At 36.8% G+C, this 24,434-nt stretch overlaps 1 protein-coding gene and 1 non-coding gene across 5 annotated transcripts in view; both read left to right on the top strand.

Annotated features, from left to right (window-relative positions):
• Positions 1-24,434, top strand: part of IQCG (IQ motif containing G) — a 59,996-nt gene that overhangs the window by 7,319 nt on the left and 28,243 nt on the right. For 2 of the 4 annotated variants that reach the window (XM_045540081.1, XM_045540080.1), the window contains exons 2-4: positions 4,390-4,651; positions 9,890-10,098; positions 15,274-15,402. In XM_045540081.1, coding sequence (XP_045396037.1) covers positions 4,439-4,651; positions 9,890-10,098; positions 15,274-15,402 — 551 coding nt within the window. In that variant the 5' untranslated portion in view covers positions 4,390-4,438. Of the gene's footprint in view, positions 1-3,318; positions 3,454-4,389; positions 4,652-9,889; positions 10,099-15,273; positions 15,403-24,434 lie in introns of those variants that run through there. The other 2 variants (XM_045540079.1, XM_045540082.1) reach the window with 2 other exon arrangements.
• LOC123630871 lies at positions 8,057-8,192 on the top strand. Its single transcript, XR_006732812.1, has one exon. It is a non-coding gene; the product is annotated as a small nucleolar RNA SNORA42/SNORA80 family (small nucleolar RNA).

Below are 24,434 nucleotides of genomic sequence, written 5' to 3'. Positions count from 1 at the left end.
AAATGACTTAAGTTATTATCTCCTTCCTTCCCTTTGACTCCAAGGGGGAGGAGGACTTCTGAGGAGACTTTGTCGCCTTTTTAGGATAATTCTTTCAGCTGCCAGACTGAAACTCTGCAGGAGCCCAGCACCACGCCCGCGCATAATAGGTCTTCAGTAAATACTTGTAGACTACAATGAGGTGGATTAGTGGACGCCAGAGATTTGCATTTCCTAATTATTGCACATTTATTTGGGGTTCCCCTCTGGATTCATTCATCTGTTCAGCAAATAGTTTAATGAATCACTACCACATACCAAGATTTGTTGCAGTCTTGAATGACACTGCAGTAAACAAAACAAACAAATCTTTGCTCTAACGGAGCTTAGATCCTACTACGGAAAGCAACACAATGAACAGGTAAAATATATGACATATAGAAAACTTAAGCAGAGGCGTCACTATTAAAGAGCCTTTTAAAAAAATTCTGAGATAGGAAGCCATTTGAGGGTTCTGTACAGAGGAGTGACTCGGTCTGACTTTCATTTTAACAGGGTTACTCTATGGAGGCTTCTGTAATAAACCTAATGAGAGACGATGGAGACAGGGGCGATGAATATTGGAATTCTGAATATGTTTAAATTCTGACAGGTTTTGCTGATTAATGAGGAATGAGAGAGGAGTAAAGGATAACTGCAAAGTTTTATGAAATAGATGTGTATTAGTCACATTTAAAATCAGATCCTGCTGGATGTGGTGGCTCATGCCTGTAATCCCAGCACTTTGGAAGGCCAAGGCAGAGGAATTCTTGAGACCAGGAGTTCAAGACCAGCCTGGGCGACATATGAAGACCTCATCTCTACAAAATTTTTTTTACTGTATCAGAATAGAGCTTGCACCTTGTAGCCCACTATCACATCCAATTTTCTCTGTCCCAGATATGTACTAGAAATTTCACTATTAGGGATTCATTCATCAAGGTTCTAAGTATGAGTCCTCCTGGGGGGAATAACACATTAAGTGTGAGTTTCATTCATTTGTTCATTCATTCCACCAATACTTATTCAGCATAGTGCCTGAAATTTAAAATACAATAATGCACATCATTGTCACAGTCCCTGCTTTCATGGAACTTAACAGTCTGCTGGGAAGAAATTGACATAAACATTACAAATTGTGAGGAGAGCTCTGCAAGAAAATAAAAGTGCTTGAACTGAAGAAGCCAGATCCAGCCTGATGAGTCAGGGAAAGTATCATTTGGAGAAGTGTCATTAATGCATTTTTCAAACTGCAGGTGATGACTCATTTGTAGACAATGATCATAATACTTTTTAAAACAAAATATGATAGAATCAGAATATCAGAGTGTTATGACACGTGGTAAGTGAAAGTTGTTTTATGAAACTTGCATTTCAGTTGTGTGTACATATATATATTTATATAAATTTATATATGTACTAGGTCATTGTATCAGCCCTGGAAGAAAACAGTTGGCAGAGCTGAGAGTTCAATAAAGTATCTGTATACAAAGGTAAAGCAGGAGTGAAACTACAAGGGATGATGCAGTCTTCAGGGACATGGGGAAGAAACAGTTACTTAAGCCCAGAGAGAGAGAGTAATTTGGAGAGAGTAGCCTGACAGGAACTATGTCCTTTGATAGAGGAACAAAGCCAACCAATAATAATCCAGCAAAGAGAAAGCTGGGAGAGTAAATACCTGGACTCTCCCATTGATGCACTCCATATGGGTCAGTCTCTCAGATCACAGAAAATGGTGGAGATTGGACCCAAAGGGGAAAATGGCAGTTACCTAGAAAAAATGACTTTTTAAGCTGGTACCTAATGGATAAGTTGGACTTTACAAAGTGAAGAGGTGAGGGAAAAGTGGTTCAAGTTGAAGGGATAGCCTGTGCAAAGACCCTGAGTTGGAAGATAGCATGATTCCGTAGAACTGAAAGAAGTTCATTGAGGCTGGAGCCAAGAGAGCAAGAAAAGGGCTGTTCTAGGTGGGTCTGAAGAGGAACAAGAGGGGGCCAAGGTAAGAATATTGGTCTTTGTCCTAAGAAAATGGGAAGCCACTGAAGGATTTTAAGGAGAGACATGATCAGATTTTCAATTTTAAAAGATCACTCTTTTATTTTAAAAAGATCACTTCCAATTTGGAGGCCGTTAGACTAGTTCAAGAAAGAAACAACAACTAGCCCCAACATGGTGTTGGAGGATATGGAAATAAAAGGTAAAATCCACAGGATTTGGTGATGGTTTAGATTAGGAGGAATGCTGATGTCCAGATGAAGGAGGTGGCAGGAGTGACTCCTGGGTTTCTAGCATTAGGAATGAGAAGCCAAAACACCATGAAAATACTACATTCTACACGAACATAGCCCTATCTTACCTATGTGAATCACCTTTACCTATGCCCCAAGCCTAAAGGAGTAGAAAAACAAACAACATAACAAACACAATTCTGCTTAATACCATGCTCCTTCCTTCTAAGACTTACCTGGCATCAGAAAATTTGGCTAGTTTGGAGTATCTTGTTTCAGTTTACACAAAGATCCTGTTATATATTTTGAATTTTTGCATATCATATTTTTCTTGTGTGAGACATACTTGCACCACCTCTCTCAGGGCTATTTAATACTTTCTTGTGAAAAAAATCACACTGGAAACTTAACATCCACTATTCATTTACTATAAAGCAAAATTCTCCGTGGGTGTTCTCATTGTAAAGCTAATTTAAGCAGAAAAGGTTTTAGCTTACTGAGGAGGGGTAACATCTTGCTAGCAGCATTAAACTGATTTTCAGGATTAATAGTTTTTCTAAATGTAATCTCATTTGTTCTAAGTCCAGGTGCAACAAATTCTGTTATCTGGCAGATCAGAGGAATGGGTGATCTAATTAAATATTATAGTAATCAGAATAATAGAAAAATCTATTGTATAGAGATTACCAATGAAAAATCAGAATGCAATAAAACACACTCACAGCTACTCAGGAGGCTGAGGTAGGAGGATAGCTTGAAGCCAGGAGTTTGAGGCAGCAGTGTGTCTATGATCGTGCCTGTGAATAGCTACTGCAATCCATGCTGGGCAACATAGCAAGACCTCCATCTGTAAGAAAATTTAAAAATTAAAAAAAAAACTGAAACCATGTTGGACATTAATTTACCTTAAGAAGAAGCTCAAAAAGTGCATGTATCTTCAGTTTTGGTAGACTACTTAATGTGTTCCCCCTCATCAGTGGTTCTTTCCTCTCTGGGACTACTCTACTAAGTGAAAAGAGGGGATAAGCCACAGCTCTTGTCAGTCTTTAACTTTCTCTTACTGAAAGGGCATCAAAATAACTCATACATCATTCAAGACTCCCTTAAACTAATCCCAGTGTTCCTTCCCATTTTAGGTGACTGCATTTTTATGAGATTATAAATATACCATGGAGGATAACAAAACTAACTCCAAAAGAATGGAAGAGTATGTTCAAAATTCCAATTTATTTTGTATATATTTTTAAAATTATGCCTTCTGTTAAATTTCTGTGTATTACTTGCCTATTGCTGTGTAACAAATCACCCCAGGACTTAGTTGACCTAAAATATAAACATTTATTATTTCACACAGTATCTGTGGGTCAGGAGTTTAGGAGCAGTTTAGCTAGATGGTTCTGGCTTGGGGTCCTTCATAAGGTTGAAGTTAGCCAGGGACTGCAGTTATCTGAAGACTTGATGGGAACTAGAGGATGCACTGCCGAGATGGTTAATTTACAGAGCTGACAAGTAGATGTTGGGTACTGGCAAGAGGCCTTCATTCCTTACCTTCATGGATATCTCCATAGTACTGCTTATGTGTTCTCATGACAAGGCAGCTGGCTTCCCTCAGAGTGAGAGATATGAGAGAGTAAGGCAGAAGCTGCAAAATCTTTTATCACCTAGCCTTGGAAGTCACACTGTCATTCCCATAGTATCCTTTTGGTTACATAGGTTAGTCCTAGTTAACGTCAGGGAGACTACACAATTGCATGAATACCAGAAAGTGAGAATCATTTGGGGCACCTTTGGAGGCTGGCTACCACATTCTGTTTTTCACTAATCATGAGACACTTTTGCTTAGCAACTAAAGTAGTTTCTAGAAAAAAAAATTAATTTTGGCTCAAATTCAAATTAGTTAAGTATAGCCAAATAGCATAGGCTACATATCTTTATTAAACAGTTAAGTTGTTTGCCTTTGGTTGGTCAAAATAGAAGGTATATGCAAAATCACATGTAAATTCTTGCTTTTGTTTCTCATTTAGGTTATATTATATGACAATATGAACTTCACACAAGCCAATCTAAGTGCTGCCTGTGCTTTTGAATTTAAGTAATACTTGAACAATGGTCACTAACATTTTTTTCTTTATCCTTTCCTTAGAGGCAGTCTGAAAGCCTCGAACCTTCCTCCAAAAGCTTGGGATTCTGAGATGACGGTGTCAGTGACTGGTGAACCACCTACTGATGTAGAAGAAGGAATAGCTATACATACAGATATAGAAATCATCCCAGAAATCATAGAGCCACTCTCCCTTCCAGATGTGCTGAGGATCTCTGCAGTTCTGGAGGATACCACAGACCAGCTCTCTATTCTAAACTATATCATGCCAGTTCAGTATGAAAGAAGACTAAGCATGAACATGGTATATATTCACTCACCCTTTAACTTTGTTTTCTTTCCTTTCTATTTCTCCATCATTAATAGTACCTATGCCTTAAATTTTACTTGAGAAATAGCACTTCTATCTCAGATGAAGGACTGCAATAACTATCTGAGATGTGTATTCTCAATTGATGGAATGAAATTGCCATAGCTCAGTGTACATTACCAGCCGGAATATCCTTTTCTGATATATTGGCATTATTCAAAAGGCCTATAGTTAAATCAGTATAAATGCAGTATATATACTGAGGAGATCAAATTACTGAGTTGTCCTACCTACGTTGTATTTCTCACCTGCTAAAAACTAACAACGCTAGGGGGAGGAAACTCAACCCTCTCAATATTACTTTAATCTAAAATGACTTTGCTTCTGGAACAGATATCCCTAGTTTAAAAAAAAAAAGACTATTGTCATTGCTGAATATGTTGCAACCTGCCTTTCTGAATGTCCAGCTATATTATTGTATTAACCATTACATTTTTAATAATGTTTTGGGCTCCTCTGCAAAGTACCACTGGGTTATAAAAAAAAATTTAACTTGGTCTGTAAGCTGGAGATCCTGGGAAAAAAGTAAAGAAAAAAAGAAAGAAAGAAAGAAGGTCCGGGCCCAGTGGCTCATGCCTGTAATCCTAGCACTCTGGGAAGCCGAAGCGGGTGGATCGCTCAAGGTCAGGAGTTTGAGACCAGCCTGACCAAGAGCGAGACCCCGTCTGTACTAAAAATAGAAAGAAATTATATGGACAACTAAAAATATATATAGAAAAAATTAGCCTGGCATGGTGGCACATGCCTGTAGTCCCAGCTACTTGGGAGGCTGAGGCAGGAGGATTGCTTGAGCCCAGGAGTTTGAGGTTGCTGTGAGCTAGGCTGACGCCATGGCACTCACTCTAGCCCGGGCAACAGAGCCAGACTCTGTCTAAAAAAAAAAAAAGAAGAAAGAAAAGAAAAAAAAGAAGAAAAAGCCTTAATTTGGTAGTGAGCAAAGTGAGCAAATAAATATTTTTTTAGAGACAAGGCCTTGCTATGTTTCCCAGGCTGGTCTCAAACTGCTGGCCTCAAATGATCCTCCCATCTCAGCTCCCAAAGCACTGGGATTACAGGTGTGAACCACTGTGCCTGGCCTAAATTTTTAAATTTCCGTACCTTAGGTTGTAGATATAAAATGCAAACAATGTGTAAATACAAATACACATTTATCAAGTTTCAAAAAATTATATAATTTGTATAAAATGTATTCTTATTTCTGATTCTATGACAAATGAAAATTGCTATATAAATGAGAGGGTAAATTGCTTTTCATGTCTAACAGAAAGAAGTCTGTATTTATGAAGAGAAGAAAATTAAATTTCAGCTTAATTGCCTGTACAATTTTAAAATTTCTTTTGTTATTATTACTACTATGTGTATAGCCTGAGTTCTTAAAGTTTTTATTAAAGCTTAAAAGTTTATATAAGATTTTAATAGGGCTGGGAATGGTGGCTTATGCCTGTAATCCTAGCTCTTTGGGAGACCAAGGTGGGAGGATTTCTTGAGGCTAGGAGTTCGAGACCTGCCTGAGCAAGAACTAGACCTGTCTCTACTAAAAATAGAAAAATGAGCCAGGCATGTCGTGTGTAATCCCAGCTACCTCAGAGGCTGAGGCAGGAGAATCTCTTGAGCCCACGAGTTTGAGGTTGCAATGAACTATGCTGACACCACTGCACTCTAGCTCAGGCAACAGAGAAAGACTCTATCTCCAAAAAAAAAAAAAAAAAGATGTGGCTCACGCCTGTAATCCTAGCGCTTTTAGAGGCCGAGGCTGGAGGATCACTTGAGGTCAGGAGTTCGAGACCAGCTTGAGTGAGACCCGGTCTCTATTACACCACAAAGGCATTGTAACTAAAAAACATAAAAGGAAAAAAAAAAGAAAAAAAAAGAAGAAAACAAACAAACAAACAAAAAAATAGACAAATTAGCTGGGCGTAGTGGCACATACCTGTAGTCCCAGTTACTTCGGAGGCTGAGGCAGGAGGATCACTTGAGCCCAAGAGTTTGAGGTTGCAGTGAGCTATGATGACTCCACTGCACTCTAGCTGGGGTGACAAAGTAAGACTCTGTCTCAAAAATAAAATAAAATAAAACACTGGGGTTGGGGTCAGGTTTAGTTGTGTGCTGTAAGCAATTCATTTTACTTTCTTGGTCTTAGTTTTCTCATTTGTAAACTGTGATAGAGTTTTAACAAAATGACGTATAGGTCCCTACCTATGCTAACATTCTGCAAGTTTTGGGGTAATATTAAAATGACATAATTATTATAGGAATTTTATAATGTAAGTTAACTTCCTTATCAAATTATGAAGGTTAAATAGATTAGAACTCAAGAAATAAGTCTATCAATGCATTTAAAATAAGAGTCTAATCTTAAATTAAGCTAGCTAACAAATAGTATAGAAGAGACATGGTGTCTTCTTCCTATTATGTCCTCCAATAAGAATCAAAAATAAAATGGGAAAACAGTCAGTTGACAAATGAAGTCCTGTCAATGATACTTGCTGTCAGGCTTTAAAAAGAATAATTTTCGATCATAGAAACTCAGGAGAGAATTAAAAAAAGCTAAATTGATCAAGTGTTCAGCAAGTGTCACCAGTCCAGTAAATAAAAGAATGAAACTTTCGCACTGTTTTATTTTAGTTTATGATAGTGATCTTTAACCACAAAATTTTCTGACTTAACAGAAACCCTTCTCATGATTTTATAGTATTGTAAAAAGTAAAGGCTTGCACTGTTGTGATGATTATTAGCAATTTAAAAGCTCCTTTCTCAATATGTTAGTTCTATACCTTTTAAAAATTGTGAATCTCTTAAAAATTTTTGTTTTTTACTTCATGAAACTATAGTTGTTCTAACTCATGAATCTTAAGATGCCATTGACCTACAGAGCATAGGATATATAATTATTATTATTTTTTAAAGGCAGGGTCTTACTATGTTGCACAGGCTAGCCTGTAACTCCTGGGCTCAGGCGATTTTCTAGCTTTGGCCTCCTAAGTAGTTGGGATTACAGGTGATCACCACCATGCCCAGCTAGGATATATATTAATATATATATATTTGTTTTTTATTTATTTATTTATTTATTTATATTTTAGAGACAGGGTCTCACTCTGTTACCCAGGCTGGAGGGCAGTGGCTCAATCATAGCTCAGTGCAGCCTTGAACTCCTAGAATATATATTTTAAAACCTTAATATGTATATGCATGTTTCATTTCCCAAAAGGCTTTATATTGTTTAGCCTTATAACAACCTTGGGAGGAAAGATTAGTATTATCCCTCTTTTATACCTATTTTTACAGCTAAGGACATTTCCAGATAGATTTTCATTTATTTGAGTTATGAAGTAGGATGCATGGGTTTGGATTTATGACAGACCCATCCCCCTGGGCCTTTCATATTGCCCCATGCCATAGCAAACTGTTGCCCTGAACCAATGTCTGCCCTCTTTGCCCATAGGCTGCTGGCACTGAAAAGTGTTGAAGAGTAGATAAAAGAAAAAAGAATTATGACATAGAATGATGAAAGTTATATTAAAGTACCAGATTCTACCAGAAGTGGGAGTGATTTGAACAAAGTTTGGAAAGAGCTTCCTTTCAGGGAATACTGTTTTTCCCTTAGGGTCTCATACCCTACCTTATGTATAGTGTGTGCTATATAAAAATACTTTTTAGTGAATGGACTAGAACATTTAGCAGGCTTCTTTAATTCTCATTTAAAAATTCACATTTCTTTGTCTCAGTGTGCCAATTTGTAGAAAAAACAGAAAATTAAAAAAAATTTCACATTTCTTTCTAGTAATTGGTAAATCAGGCCATGAGTCACATTTGCTTCCTTTTCCCAATGTCCAAACAAAAGGTAGAGAAATAATGAATTATTAGATAAATCAGAAAATGGGGCCTCCAAGGCCTTACATTTTCTGCTTAACCTCCTTAGACAAAATCTAAAATAATAACCATCCATTTTACCAATGGGAAAATGGAGGCACAGAGATGTTAAATAGTTAGTTGCCTGAGGTCAATATAGTTTAGTAAGAGATAGAGCTGGATTCAAACATGGCTTCCAAGTTCACGTGTGTAGTCACTATATTATATGGCTCTCAATGGCTCAAGCTTTTAGCCACATATTAAATAGCAATTGTCAATTAAAAGACATAAGCTATTCCTATGGTCCCTTAGTATTCAAGTTTGGGTCTGAAAAAGAAATTATTTTGGCTTTTCCCTACGTGACCCTCAAAATCTATACCATGTTACTATATCTACTATCACCTTCTGCTTTTTGGTATGATTCTCCTTTTATTATTTGTATGTCAAATTCATGTGTTCAATAAACATTTGAGTCTCTACTATATTCTAGGCATTTTTCTAAGCAATGGGACTATAAAGATGGCCAAGTTTATTTGATATCCAATCTTACTCCAAAAATAATTTGAGACTAGCCTTAAAAAATTTTGTTTTTGGAGTGAACTAAGATCTCTAAGACACCTTTTCTTCCCTCAGAGAACTCACAATCTGATGGAGATATTTTACAAATAACTACAATGTGGTAAATGCCTGGTAACAGAGCTATTTCACAAAGAACTTTACCTTTGATCAGAGTCTTAAAGATTACCAGGTGGTAAGTTGGAGAATGATAGAGAGAGGGAATGTTGTGTGAAAGCAAGAAGACACAAAACAGCAGGATATAGTTTGGTGTGACTGAAGAAAAAGGTACATTTTCTTGGAGTATAGTGTACAAGTCAGAGACGATAAGGTTGAAAAATGTAGACGGGGTCCTCTTAGAGTATTGTCTCTTGATTTTAAAAAAATCTTTCTTTTTCTTTTTTTTGAGACAGAGTCTCAGTTTGTTGCCCGGGCTAGAGTGAGTGCCGTGGCATCAGCCTAGCTCACAGCAACCTCAAACTCCTGGGCTCAAGCAATCCTCCTGCCTCAGCCTCTCAAGTAGCAAGGACTATGGGCATACGCCACCATGCCCGGCTAATTTTTTCTACATATTTTTAGTTGTCCAGCTAATTTCTTTCTATTTTTAGTAGAGATGGGGTCTCGCTCTTGCTCAGGCTGGTCTCGAACTCCTGAGCTCAAACGATCCACCGGCCTCGGCCTCCCAGAGTGCTAGGATTACAGGCATGAGCCACTGCGCCCGGCCAAAAAAAAAATCTTTCTTAACATCATTTGTTGTTTTAAAAGAAAAGCAAAGAAATGAATTCAGAGGGAAAAAGCCTAGACAAACTTCCAATGGTCTCAACAATCTCAAAAGTACCTAAAGAAGGACCCAAGTTGCCAGAAATCAGACAAAAAGGCCTGGAGTTTAACAAAATGCAGGATCTTATCTTCAAAACACCTACAAAGCAGTCCATAATAACTACGGAGACACTGAAGAAAATTCAGATTGACAGGTAAGGAAGGAGCATATTTGGCAATGTAATAATGCATTTATACATAGATAAGAGAATGGGTGCAAGGTTGGCTGACTGCTCTCTTCTCTTATGGTTTAGTCATTACGGTGTATCCAAAATGACTGCTGAGAATAGAATTAACTAAATAAAGACTGGTTAGAGTCAGTGTGGTACAATCTAAACCATGGCAGCTGTGTGATCCTGGACAGTTATTAAGCTTTTGTTTCCAATTTTTACTTCATTTATTTATTTTTTAGAGCCTATGTCTTGTTATGTTGCTCAGGCTGGAATGCAGTAGTTATTCACAGTCAGGATCATAGTGCATTACAACCCTTGAATTCCTACCCTCGAGCAATCCTCTTGGGTAGCTGGGACTCCAGGCATGCACTATGCACAGGCTATTTCCAATTTTAAAAAATGAGACTACTAATAGCACCCTTGCAACATTCATGTAAGGATTAAAAATAAGGCTCTAGCCTATTACCTGGCACACACTGGTAGCTATTGTGATGCTTTATCCATTGATAAGAAACAGCTACTATCAAAGTAGCCAAATTCTAAGCTGTATTTTAATCCTGAGGGTTTCTTAAAGGCAGATGCAATTTCCATTGTCTCATTATTCAGTTTTTTCTTTTCAACTGGCTTGCTAACAAGCCTGTTAAGTTTAAAACAGGGTGTAACATTAATGCAAGGACTTTTGATAAATGAGAGTTTATAGGAATTACCCAGTCTGAAGTCTGTTTTTGAAAAGTTTTATTGGAATACAGCATTGCCCATTTGTTTACACATTGTTAATGACAGCTTTCGTGCTACAGTGGCAAAGTTGTGTGGCAAAAGTGAACTTACAGGTACAAAGCCCAAAATATATGCTACTTACTTGTCCATTTATAGAAAAAGTTTGCTGAGTCCTTTATTAGACCATAACCAAGGGTAAAGTCTCTTGCTTAAGTCAGTCTGGCCTAGATTTGCCTGTGTGACTGAAGGGTATTCTGCTTATAAAATGCCCAAACTAGTTAATGTCCTTTTCATTCTCAGTGTAATGGCCCATGCCTTTTCCTGAGAGAGCCAAAATACTAGTCTGAGATTATTTTTAGGGGATTAGTCTTAGATTTATATTCCACATGAAACTCAGGGTGATGTGTAATAATGAAATGTACATCCTCATCAGCTATTCAGAATCAAAGTGGATATCAAAATATCAAAGGCATAAAAACTATGAATTTAAAATGGGAATTTGTAACAAGTTTATATATGCTTTCCTTGCTATTAGTCATCTTTATGCATTATAATCTTATTGCACTGAATTAAGAATTTTAAATTATTTTCTCATAAATGCTACTATCAAAAGACAAAATTACAACAAATTTAGTTTAAAAATCTTAATTGGCTTTTATTTGCAATTCTAGAATCAGGCAACACCTCATTGTATAAAATAGGACTGTTTCGATGAGCTGAGCAGAAGAGGTTGGCTTTATAGGCAGGAAAGGGCTGAAGAAAGCAGAAACAAAAGAAAAGCAGATTGGTCATTTCAAAGTTACTTTCCTAGTAAAGATTAAAGCAGAGGGGACTTCCTTATCATGCCAGCTAAAACTGGCCTGTTTGGGGATTTGGCTATTGTCTCTTTCTCCTGATCTCTTGCAAGATCAGATAAACAACTTAGTTTTGGCTTGGTGGCCTGGAACTTCAGCAAGAGTAACTCCATTTTGGCTTAGTCTGTTGGGCTAGTGCAGGAGCTCAATCCAAACTAAAGACCTTTTATCAATTTCATTTAACACTACACAAGAGATAAGTTCTTGTTGTTTAAATTCTTATGTTTCAGTTTATTGACTTCAGTATTCTTAATTATTTCTTTTTTAAGAGTGGAGTTTCACTCTGTTGCCCAGCCCAGGCTGGAGTAGGGTGGGTCACTGCAGCCTCAATCTCCTGGGCTCAAGCAGTCCTTGTGCCTCAGCCCCCCAAGTAGCTGGGACTACAGGCATGTACCGCCACACCCAGCTAATTTTTAAAATTTATTTTAGCAACAAGGTCTCACTATGTTGCCCAGGCTCGTCTTTATTAGGTCCAGAGCTGAGAGGGAGACACACGAAGCCTTAGATTTAGCAAAATGTTTATTTTGAGCATCTGGGTGCAAATGGGTGGAGGCCGAAAAAAGTGTCACCCCAGGAAGGGGAGAGCGATGGGTTTTATAGAGAGTTTTTCCAGGGGAGTAAGTGGGCCAGAACAGCCACTTGTAATAAATTATTTTTAAACAATCTAGCCAAATCCCCTAGGACCCCTGCCCCAGTCATACCCATCCTACAGCTCCAGCATCTAATGCAAGCTCCCCTTTTGCATTGCATTCCTTTATCTCCCTAGGGATCTGGCAAAGGCTACTTGCCTAATAGTCTTAAAACTCCTGGGCTCAAGCCACCCTCCCACCTCAGCCTCCCTAAGTGCTGGTAATGTAGGGATAAGGCAAAAAAAGGAATGTCAAGAAAGCCTGAGTACAGCCATTTTGGCTGATACCAGACCCTAACCACCCTGATGCAGGAAGTAGACCACCAAGGATGGATGAATTACTAAACAGGACATCTTACAAACTGTGCTTACCTTTCTGTGACAGCAGTTTATGATTAATCTTTATGGCCTGACCTCAAGACAATGTTGGTCATGAACAGGGTTTCTGGACACATAAAAACATTACCATTACCCTATAAGGTGTCCACTTCCTGCTTGGGAAAGGACCCCTACTCTGTGGAGTAGGATCTATTGTTTGTCTCTCTATGAACTTTCTGTTGCTAGTTGGCTTGCTCTCTAACTCTTTCCAGTGCAAAGCCAAGAACCCATTTGTGAGTTCAGGGGACCCTTCTCTCTTTGTTGGGGCACCCCTTGCATCACTGGGATTATAGACAAACTTTTTTTTTCTTAATACAGTTATTGAACCTTTTTAGGTGAACTATTGTTAAACAATTGCTATGTAAAATATTAAGTATAATTCTTGCCAACTCTATATCAAAACATAAACAGTAGTTTTTAAACTACTGTTTCACCTAGGAGAATATTATAAAGAACAATGGACTAGGGGTCAGGAAACCTGGGTTATGTATTTCCAGTTCTTTCTCAAACTAGTTATGTGACGTTTGTTAATGGAAAAAGAACCCAAACTCTGTAAGATAATTTAAAGAGATTCATTCTGAGCCGGCGTGTGTAACCACAGGCTAGAGCACATGGCCTTAAGAGGTCCTGAGAAAACGTGCCCAAGATGGCTGAATTACAGTTTGGTTTTATACATTCATGGAAACAGGAATTACACATAAAGTCATAAATCAATACATGGAAGATATACATTGGTTTGGCCCAAAAAGGTGGAATATTTCCAAGCAAGGGCTGGGGCTCACAGGTTATAGGTGGGTTCAAAGATTTTTTGATGTGTAATTGGTTAAAGAAACGAAGCCTTGTCTAAAGTTGCACTGTTTTAAGATAAAGAAGTCTGTTAATCAGACACAAGCCAGGGACATATACTGGACTTAAGTGGTCTGTTAAGTAAATTGATAGCCTACAGGTGTGGTTTAACCTTTGTCTTGAATGGCCTTAGGTCCTGTTAATAATTTAGTATCATTGTCCAACATGTGTCCAAGCTCCCTTCCCTTCCTGGCCAGGAGCTCAGTTTTAATGTTTTTCTGGGGTCCCCTTTGGCCAAGATTGGTGTGTGAAGTCAGTGGAGGAATTTAGGATTTTATTTTAGTTTATACCATGGGCAAGTCACTTAATCATCCTGAGCCTGGGTACCCATCTCTAAAATATGAAGAGTTTGATTAGTTCCTTTTAAAAAAAATTTAAATGATTTAACTTTTTCAAAATTATGAAAAATTTCAAAAATGCAGAAAAGTGCAAAGAATAAAATAATGAATACTTATGTATGTAACACCAGATTTTAACATTTTACCATGGTTGGTTTAGAGATGTGACTTTTTTTTCAAAGATAAAATATTTCAGATATAATTGAAGTTTCTAATCTCAGTCCCTTTCCTCTTCCCCCAAGAATAAACACGCTTCTGAATTTGTCACATATTATTCCGTAGCATGTTGTGATACTTTCATTGTGTATTTATGTGTTTTATTTAAATAATTCATGTAGTTTTAATGTTTTTAAATGTTATGAGGACATTGGTACTTTGAGACATGAGTCTGCCAACCTCCTCATTTGCTGGCAAATTAATAAACTCCTTTCCTTCTCCTAAAAAAAAAAAGTTATATTCATGATATCATACTGTACATTTAATATTTGTTGTTGGTCTTTAGTATGTAAACTTTTTTTCAGGTTATTTCTAGCTTGCTAAGAGTTTTTTTGGTGTTTGTTTTTAAAAGATGAATTTTGCCAGATGCCTTTGTTAGGGCAGGAGCTCATGGCATGGAATGAGAAAGAATTCTCCACACAAAGATTAGGGTAGAAAGAAGTAAGAAGTTTATTTTACTTTTCCCCAAGAGATGAAGGGAAAAGGGCGAAGCATGAAAGTGAAAGAAAGAAGGAGTGCTTGTACTGAGGACAAGCAGTTTGGGGTTTTTATTGGGGGTTACAAAGGGGTAAAGAAAAATTTATTGCTATAGACTGATGCAGGAAACAGCTGTGAGATGTTAGGGTATTTGGTTTTCCCTTTTTTTCCTTCTCCTTGAGGCTGTCTTATCAGTCTCCTCTGGAGTGTAATCTGGCTGGTCTGGTCTGGTGGATGTCAAGGAGGAGGATTTACACTCCCTTTCTTTCTGTATGCTCAGCTCTTTTCAAATGCTGTAAAAACAGTCTCCACAGGCTTAAAGACAGCAAATTAAGGCCCATGTGGTTAAACTTAAAGACAATGAGTTAAGGTCCATGCGGTTAATCAAATATGGGGCAATGATCTTTCTCTCCTGTTTTTTTTTCTGTTAGTTTATTAGTAATGCCATCCTTTCAGCCTTTTCTGTATCCATTGAGATGATCATATGGTTTGTCTCCTTTAGCCTTTATTAATATATTGAGTTCTATTAATAAATTTTCTTTTTTTAATTTTAGATTTTCTAACGCTTCACTATTTTTGCATTCCTGGGATAATTCCAATTTAGTTATGGTGTTCCCTCTGGGTCTTAACTTGTATGACTTCTGTAGCCCTTTGTGAATGTAGGGAAATATAATTTATTAACTCATCTTTTTGTTCTTCACAGGCAATTTTTAAGTGATGTGATTGCAAATGCCATTACGGAATTGCAAGATTCAGGCACTTTCACAAATCTCCTGTCAGCTTTAAGCAAAGAGAAGGAAAACAAAATGCATTTCTATGATGTCATTGCCAGGTCAGAGTAATGTTAAGTTTATTTGTTTTGTTGTATTTTGAAGTGCCATAAAACTCTTACCAGAAATCCTTGATTTCTAAAGCAAACTGAACATGTGCTTTCTAGGGAAGATAGTAGAATTCAGAAATTTGGGTTCTACTCTTAGTTCTACTGGGACAATAACTCAGATATCTGGGCTTTAGTTATTTTTATCTATAAAATAGTAAGAATATTCTTCCTCCTATAGTAATCTTTCTTAATATTGAGTTCACTGAAAATCCTTGAACAACAACAAAGGCATGCCAAGGGAAGTTTTCTTTTCTCTTTCTTTCTTTTTCTTTTTTGAGACAGGGTCTCACTCTGTTGCCTAGGCTAGAGTGCGGTGATATCATTATAACTCACTGCAACCTCAAATTCCTGGGCTCAAACAATCTTCCTGCCTCAGCCTCCCAAGTAGCTGGGCCTATGGGCTCATACCACCATGCCTGGCTAATTTTTCTATTTTTAGTAGAGATGGGGTCTTGCTCTTGCTCAGGCTGGTCTCGAACTCCTGGCCTCAAGGAATCCTCCTGTCTTGGCCTCCCAAAGTGCTAGAATTACAGGCATGAGCCACCACGCCCAGCTGAAAGTTTTCTTTTCTAGAACCTTTGAACTTTATTCCAAAGATTTTCATGCTTTAAGACTGTTCAACACAATCAAAGTGTTTTGGGACCAAGATAAAATTCTCTTTATATAGACCCACATTTACTCAAAATGAGAAAGTGTTTATCTTGTCTGCAGAGGTGGAATTGTTTTATTTTGAGTTTTTTCCTCCTCCTGCCCTTCTTAGTATTGGTAATAAATTTTGTACTAGAGTTATTATGAACATTAGATTGATTAATATGTATAAAGCACTTAAGATAGTTCCTGGCACATAGTAAGTGCCTAATAACAATAATAGCTACTCTTATAGACATTCGTTGCTAGCAAGGAAGCAAGGAAATGAGCACTTGTATACATTGCTGGTGGAAGAATGAATTGGTGCAACTTTTATAAGAATGATTTATCTGTGAAAATAAAAATATACACACCTAATTTTAACCTTAATTTTATAATTTTATGTACTATTCCATAATTTAATCATTCCCTGAGTTTGACCATTTAAGTTGTTTCCAAATTTTTGCTTTAGCAAATAAATAGTGCTTCAGTGTATATCTTTGTATATAAAAATATACATCAGCAAATGTCTCAATCTGTTATTATTCCATTAGATTGAATTGCTAGATATAAAATTAAAGACTCAAAAAGATAGTGTATAGTTTAATGGATGATATTATGAAGCTGTTAAAAGTATTGTTTACAAAGTTTAATAACATGGGGAAAATGTTTATGCCACAATTTTAAGTAGAAAAAGAAAGACTGGGAATAATATAATATTATCACATTTATAAAATACAACTAACATAAATAGGTATAGAGAGAACTGGAAGGAATACACCAATGTGTTAACAATATATGTGGTTTTTAAAAATCTTTTTACTTTTTAGTATTTTCTAAATTTTTTCCCTTTTTGCTGTTTTTTTTAATTTCAAAATATTAAGGGGATACAAATGTTTCTGTTACACAGATAGCTTTTATAATGCTTGAGTCAGGGCTATTAGTTTGCCCATCACCCAAATAGTGTTTATTGTCCCTGTTAGTAGGTTTCCCCCTTCCTGATTTCAATGACTTTTACTTTCCTCTGTGCTTATATGTGCCCATTGATTAGTTCCAACTTATGAGAGAGTACATGTGGTGTTTGTTTTTCCATTCTTGAGATGCTTCACTTAGGATAATGGTCTCCAGTTCCATGCATATTGCTGCAAAGGACATTAATTCTTTTCTTTTTGTGGCTGAGTCCTTAAATAAAAATAGACTTACTGTTTGACCCAACAATCCCACTACTGGGTATCTACTAATTTTCTCTTTATCAAGGGAAAAAATAAACTTATTTGTAAAGATCTAAACAAAATACATATAGCCTTTGACCCAGCATTCCTACTTTTGGGGAATCTAGCCTACAGAAAAAAAAATCAGTTTGTATCAGACATATGTACAAAATATTTATTGCAGCATAATGGCAAAAATCTAGAAACAATATAAATGTCCTTCAATAGAGGGATACTGTATTTGAGTGATTGTTAATTTTATAAGAGAAAAACAGACTGGGCACAGTGGGTCACGCCTGCAATCCCAGCTCTTTGTAGGCCGAGGCAAGAGAATGGCTTGAGCCCAGGAATTTGACACCAGCTTGGGCAACATAGCGCGAGACTCTTTCTCTATAAAAAACATTTTTAAAATTAGCCAGCCTGGTGGTATCCGCCTGTAGTCCTAGCTACCCAGGAAGCCAAGGCAGGAGGATCACTTGAGCCCAGGAGTTCAAAGCTGCAGTGAACTATTGATATTATCATGCCACTGTACTCCAGCCTGGGCAACAAAGCAAGACCTTGTCTTAAAAAAAAAAAAAAAAGGAAAAGAAAAGAAAAATATAATAGCTATTTAAGAAAATGAATTAGAGCTATATGATTGACCTGGAGGGATGTCATTATATATAGATAAGTGAAAAAATAGTTATAGTATGCTAACTTAAAAATATGCTCATTCATATGAGTATAAGAAAAAGAAAGATATGGAAGGTTATATATCAAAAGGTTAATATTGGTTACCTAATAGGAGTGAAATTGGGGGAGAAAAAAGAGATGGTATATTGTCTACTTTTTTTCTTATACATTCCTATTCTGTTTTGAAATATTATAATATACATTTATTATTTCATAATTTTAAAAAAGTTAAGTAAGAAAAGTAAATATTGGCCGGGCAAGGTGGCTCATGCCTGTAATCCTAGCACTCTGGGAGGCCAAAGCGGGAGGATCGCTTGAGGTCAGGAGTTCAAGACCAGCCTGAGCAAGAGTGAGACCCTGTCTCTACTGAAAAATAGAAAGACATTAGCCAGACAACTAAAAATATATAGAAAAAAAAATTAGCCGGGCATGGTGGCACATGCCTGTAGTCCCAGCTACTTGGGAGGCTGAGGCAGAAGGATTGCTTGAGCCAAGGAGTTTGAGGTTCCTGTGAGCTAGGCTGATGCCACAGCACTCTAGCCCAGGCAACAGAGCCAGATTCTGTCTCAAAAAAAAGTAAAGAAGAAATATATGTACCATTCCATAGGAGGAAGAAAATAGTCTAATAATATAGACAGTTTGGTAGTGATTGATTTCATCTATATGATTATCTATTTGTAATAATTTCTTTTTTTATTTTTCTTCCAATTATGTATCAATTGGGATTTATTTTAATTATAAAATTATACCTAGATGTAGGCAAATCAATGATAAACAGTACTTAATATTTTAAGCATTATGTGATTGGTACTTTTAAAGTTATGTAGAGTTTAGTGATAGGTATAAGACAGACAAGATTTTCTATTTAGTTTTTTATAAGAACTTTATTGAGATATAATTAACATACTGTTAAAGAAAAAATTATTCTGACACTTGTTAAAATGATAAGGAAGACTTTATTCCAGACTATTTCTATAGGTTTTGAAACCATTGCAATAGAGGAGAGAGATTTGGCTCAACTCTGAATACAGCAAAGACAGCTCGGGACTTAAAGCCAACTAGCAGAGTGAGGGAGTCAGTGAATGCAAAATTACTAAGAGGAGAGAGACATCAAAGATAGGAGGATTGTTGCTAAACTATTAATAATTAACAGGATTCTTGCTGAAAGCAGGCCAAGGATTTAGACATCAGGGTGAGGGATGAGGAATTTGATCAGGTATATAAGATGATCAGATATTGAGGTGGAAGATTCTCTTTAAATTGATTTAGCATTTAAAATAAATAAATAAATAAATACACTGATTTATAAATACACTGACTTATTGGAATTCTTTTTGAAACTGGACAATGTAGGCCTGGCAAGGATGGAAGAGAGGGGAACCAAGGTCTGGGCCTAGTGGAGAAGAGTCCAGAGGAGTCTGATTAAAGTTTGATCAAGGAAGAGAGTTTTTGTCAATACATGAAATTCATCATTTTAAGCTAAACTTTACAGTTCGGTGGTTTTTGGTATATTCATTGAGTTGTGCAACCATGACCACTATCTAATTCCAGAATATTTCACCATCGTGAAAAAGGAACTCTCTACTCATTAGCAGTCACTCCCCATCCCTTTCTCTTAGCCTCTTTTTTAAAAAATTGATTTCTAGTTTTATTCCATTATGGTCAGAAGAGGTACTTGATATGATTTCTACTTTTTAAAATTTGTTGAGACTTGTTTTGTGGTCTAAGATATGGTCCAATCTGGAAAATTTTCCATGTGCTGATGAAAAGAATGTGTATTCTGAGCCACTGCGTAAAAAGTTCTGTAAATGTCAATCAGGCCTATTTGTCTCTAGTGTGCAGTTTAACTCCCATGTTTCTTTGTTCCTATTTGGATGATCTGTCCATTACTAAGAGTGGGGTAAAGAAGTCCCCTACTATAATATTATGGTATTGTAGTCTATCTCTCCCTTTAGATCTGTTAATGTTTGCTTTATATACTCGGAAGTGCTAGTGTTGGGTGCGTGACAATTTATGATTGTTATAGCCTCTTGCTGAATTGACCCTTTTATCATTAGATAATGACTTTGTTTTTGTCTTTGTTTTGCAGTTTTTGTTTTGTAGTCATTTTATCTGATAAAATAATAGCTACTTCTGCTCTTTTTCGGTTTCTAATTGTATGGAGTATTATTTTTCTACCGCTTCACTTTCAGTCCATGTGTGTCTTTATAGGTGAAATGGGTTTCTTGTAGGCAGCATGGAGTTGGGGAGCCAGCCTCTTTCTTTAGTTTTAAATGAAACTTCTCTTGGTGGCAGCTGTCTTCACTGTGTTATAAAATTTTAAAAAACAATAAGAAAAACACCAATTTGTAAATAGAACAATGGATAAAAGTTAAATGTAATGGGTGATTCTTGGGAAAAGCCCCACATGGGGCCTGCCATGAAATTTTTCCTTCTTCCAGGATCACAGGGTGTTTAAGACATGTTTAAAGAATGCATTCTACCTGTGAGATACATGCATGTCTGTCTTGGAGGAAGAATTAATAACATGTAAAAATCCTCTGTTTAAACGCCCTTTGGCTAGGAATCCTTTTTACTTATTCTTTTAATATGTATCCCTCTTCAATGTCATTCAGGGGAGACAGGCCACTTTGTTTCTCACAGCAAAAGAAAGTTATGTGGGAACTTAACCAGGGATTAAGGCCTTTTGAGATTTTTGTCAAAGGGCCAAGATTCATCTGGTATAAATTTCATCATGGTCACTCAGCCTCTCACTCAGAAAGGCATGCCAAAAGAACCAGAACAGCCTCTGCTTACTGAAGCTATAGCTTCAAAGCTTCTTATAGGAACTCAGCTGCAGACCACAAGTCACTTCTGTAATTGGCCCCTAATAATGTACAAGCCACACCATGACTATTCCCATCTCCCGACAATAACTATTTCCATCTCATGGCAGTAGCTGAACATAATGTAGATACTGTTAAATAAAATTTATGGGAAATTGTTGTTTTGGACTAAGCTCCTGCACTAGTTCTCAACAGACTAGACCAAGACAGAATGGAGTCACTTCTGCTAGGTGCCACATAATCAAACAGAACTTTAAAACAAGGCAGTTTTCCAGAAAACAGGAAATTCACAGTAACCAAATCAGAAGGGTCCTAGTCAACCTGAACTGGCATGGTAAGAAAACTCCTGCTGCTTTAACCCTATAAGGAAAGTAACTGAAACAACCAATCTACTTCTTCTGAAAATGTCTTTTTCTGTCCTTACACTTTGTTAGTAGTTTGGGTACAGATTTGTGCATTAAAAATCATCTTGAAGGCAATACTCCACATTAACTTCTACTTTCTAGTGTTGCCTCTGAGAAGTCTGATTCTAATTCCTGTTTCTTTACCCGTGATCTATTTTTTTCACCCCTTTGGAATCTTTTAGGATTTTCTCTTTATCCCTAGTTTTAGAAATTTTATAATAATATGCTTTTGGGTAAGTCTTTTTATACTTACAGTGTCGGTTAATCAGTGGGTTTTTGCAGTCTAGAGAGTCATGTTCTTCAGTTTGTCTGTATTATTTCTTCGATAATTTTCCTGTATTATTTCTTTGATAATTTTATCCCTTCATTTCTGTTTGTTCTTTCTGAAACTCCTTTTAGATGTTGAACCTGTGGTGATTAATCCTAAATTTTTCTTATACTTTCTTGTTCATTTATCATCTGCATTGTTTTTTTCTGTTCTTAGAGAGATTTCCTTAACTTTATCTCCCACCCCATTTTAATTTTTAAAAATTTTACGCTAACATTTATTTCTAAGAGCTCTTTCTTCTCTGAGTTTTTCATCTTTTATAGCATCCTTTTCTTGTTTCATGGATGTAATATTTTCTCGTATGTCTCTGAGAACATTAATTATAGTTGTCATATTTTTTAAGTTATCTTGTGTTCCTTGTATTGTCTCTCTCTTTTCTCTGAGTTACTTTTTTCCCCCAGTTTGTTTTAGTTTCTGTTTTTAATGTTAGAGGAGTTCTTTAAATGTTTGATTATCTTTGGTTGTTCATTTGTATTTAAGAGTGAAGCACTGAGAAGCTGTTGGTGCTCTGTACATGTGGATAGGACTTCACTGTAGAATGGCTGGGCAGATCTATAGATCTTTTCCCTGGGTTTAGTCAGAATTCTCAGAGGAGAATATGCCAATCTTCAGCTGGGATGGGTCAGGGGGCAGTTAAGAAATAATGGGTATTATCTGTAGTTATTCTCTGAATATTCATGTATTGTGAGCTAGCCAATGGAAGAGATTGGGGAAAGTCACCATCCAGTAAACAGAATTTTATTCAGTATCCCTGTTTTTAGCATGGCTTTTTATCTCCACCTTCTGCTATCTAGTATCTAGTATCTCCAAGTCCAAATAACCTTGTTCAACCATTCCAGGAAACATAGGCAAAACTAACAAAAACCCATATCTCCCAAGATCAGGAAAGGCAGTTGCCAGACCACAAGGGTTGGGAAGGGAATCAAAAGGTCATACTGCTCCTTTGTCATACTTTCGACCAAGCCACTTCTATTTAGCCCCATACCATACTTCTGCCTTCAAACATGCCTGGGGCCTCCATGTGCTGAGCTTTTCTTGAGTCTATAGCTTGATTCAGTTTTCTTCTTCTTGGCTTCTCATTCTGCATACATTGAGATTTCATTTTTCTCTTTTCTGCTTTATATCTTCTTTAATTTTGTTGACTTCTCTCATCTGCATTGTTTCTTTCCCCAATCTCTTTGACTTCGTACGTTTATACCTTTTATTACTCCTTTCATATTATTTCAGTATTGTTTCAAGAGGGAATAGAAATACATACATGTATTCAACATCTAAATGAAAAGGGAAAGTATACATAATTATGTTAACTGAAAAAATTAGGGTAAAAGTTATATATATGATAAATTCCAGTTTTGTAAAAGAAAAATTATAGTGTGTATTGATTGGAAGGAAATATAATACATTTCAACCATGGTTAACTCTAGATAGTGGGATTGTAATAGAGTAGTCACCCCTCCTCCCATAGATATGAAAGGGTGATATTGACCAGGGGGAGTATGTAACAGAAGAAATGGCTTGAAAAAATGGCAAAAATGTTTTCTACCTCTCTAAAACATCCCCCACTCCTTTTGGAGAACTAGGACCTGCATCCTTGCCTCAGGCCTGTGGTCAGGAGGGGCAGGGGAGTATCCTTTGTTCTTTGTGCCACAGAAAATGGTATTAATCCAGGCAGAGGTCATGAGATTGTTTTAGCCAAAGACAGGATTGATCAGAACCTTTAAAAATTCTGTACTTCTGCTCAGAAGCAGGATGCTGGTACTTTGATATGGGAGTCCACCAGCCTCCTCATTGGCTGGCAAATTAATAAACCCCTCTTTCCTTCTCCTCAAACCACTTGTCCTAGTTCTTCTGGTGCAGCCTTGGGGACAAGTGCTGAACTTTCAGTAATAGGATTATGGGTGATTTTTATTTTTCTTCATACTCTTTTTACATTTGCTAGGTTTTCTAAAATGGGCATATATTACTGTTATAATCTCATAATAAATAACATTTGTTTGTTTAAATGAACCTGTCCTTGGGATACTGAATTTAATAGTAGAGAGAAGTATTGTTCTACATCCTTCTTATCTGTTTCTTGTGATCTGTAAATAGGAAATACATAATCTTAATTTGTTTTGGCAATGACAATCTCAAGATTCTAATTAAGTACATATTTTCTAAAAATTCCTGAATAAAAATCCTTACCTAGATACAGTTTAGTGGTAAGGTTTTTTGGTGGTTGTTTTGTTTATTCTTGTATTATTTTACTTTTTGTTTGTTTGTTTTAAACCTAAATAATGGGTTTGCTGGGCTGGGCATAGTGGCTCATTCCTGTAATCCTAGCACTTCAGGAGGCCCAGGTAGGAGGATAACTTGAGCCCAGGAGTTCGAAGCTGCAGTGAGCTATGATGACACCACTGCATTATAGCCTGGGCAACAGAGGGAGACCTTGTCTCAAAAAAAGTGTTAATAAGTAATAATAATAATAATAATGGGATTGCTGGAGAGAAGCAGAATTCTCTGTTTCTCTGAGGAGCAATAACATAAAGTAGTTAAGTTCTCAGACAGTACTGAATTTGAACCCCATTCTGCCATTTACGGTTTGTCTTCTGAGACATAGATGCCAAGATGGGATTATTCATGCAAAGATTTCATCAGGGGAAACACTTGTTCGAGAGAAAATGGGGAGGGAAACTTCAGACCTAATGCAAGACTGACCCAAGAAGAGGGAAGGTTAGGTGGAAGGGACTGCTGTGTAGTCTAAGGATGATTTGTCAAGGTCATTAGGGAGCCAAAGTCAACCATTGAAGAAGTCCTGACTCTTCTAGAGCCTGTCCAGAAGAGCCTGCCCTAGTATCTCTGCCACACTCAGTAATTGGGTGGCAGCAGTCTATGGGAAGTGTGGCCTCAGAACACACACAGTGAAGGATCTCAGAGC

The sequence above is a fragment of the Lemur catta genome, chromosome 1, assembly GCF_020740605.2.
Source record: "Lemur catta isolate mLemCat1 chromosome 1, mLemCat1.pri, whole genome shotgun sequence".
Lineage (NCBI taxonomy): Eukaryota > Metazoa > Chordata > Mammalia > Primates > Lemuridae > Lemur > Lemur catta.
Note: the sequence above shows the minus strand (reverse complement) of the source record. Positions and strands in the feature narration are given on the sequence as shown.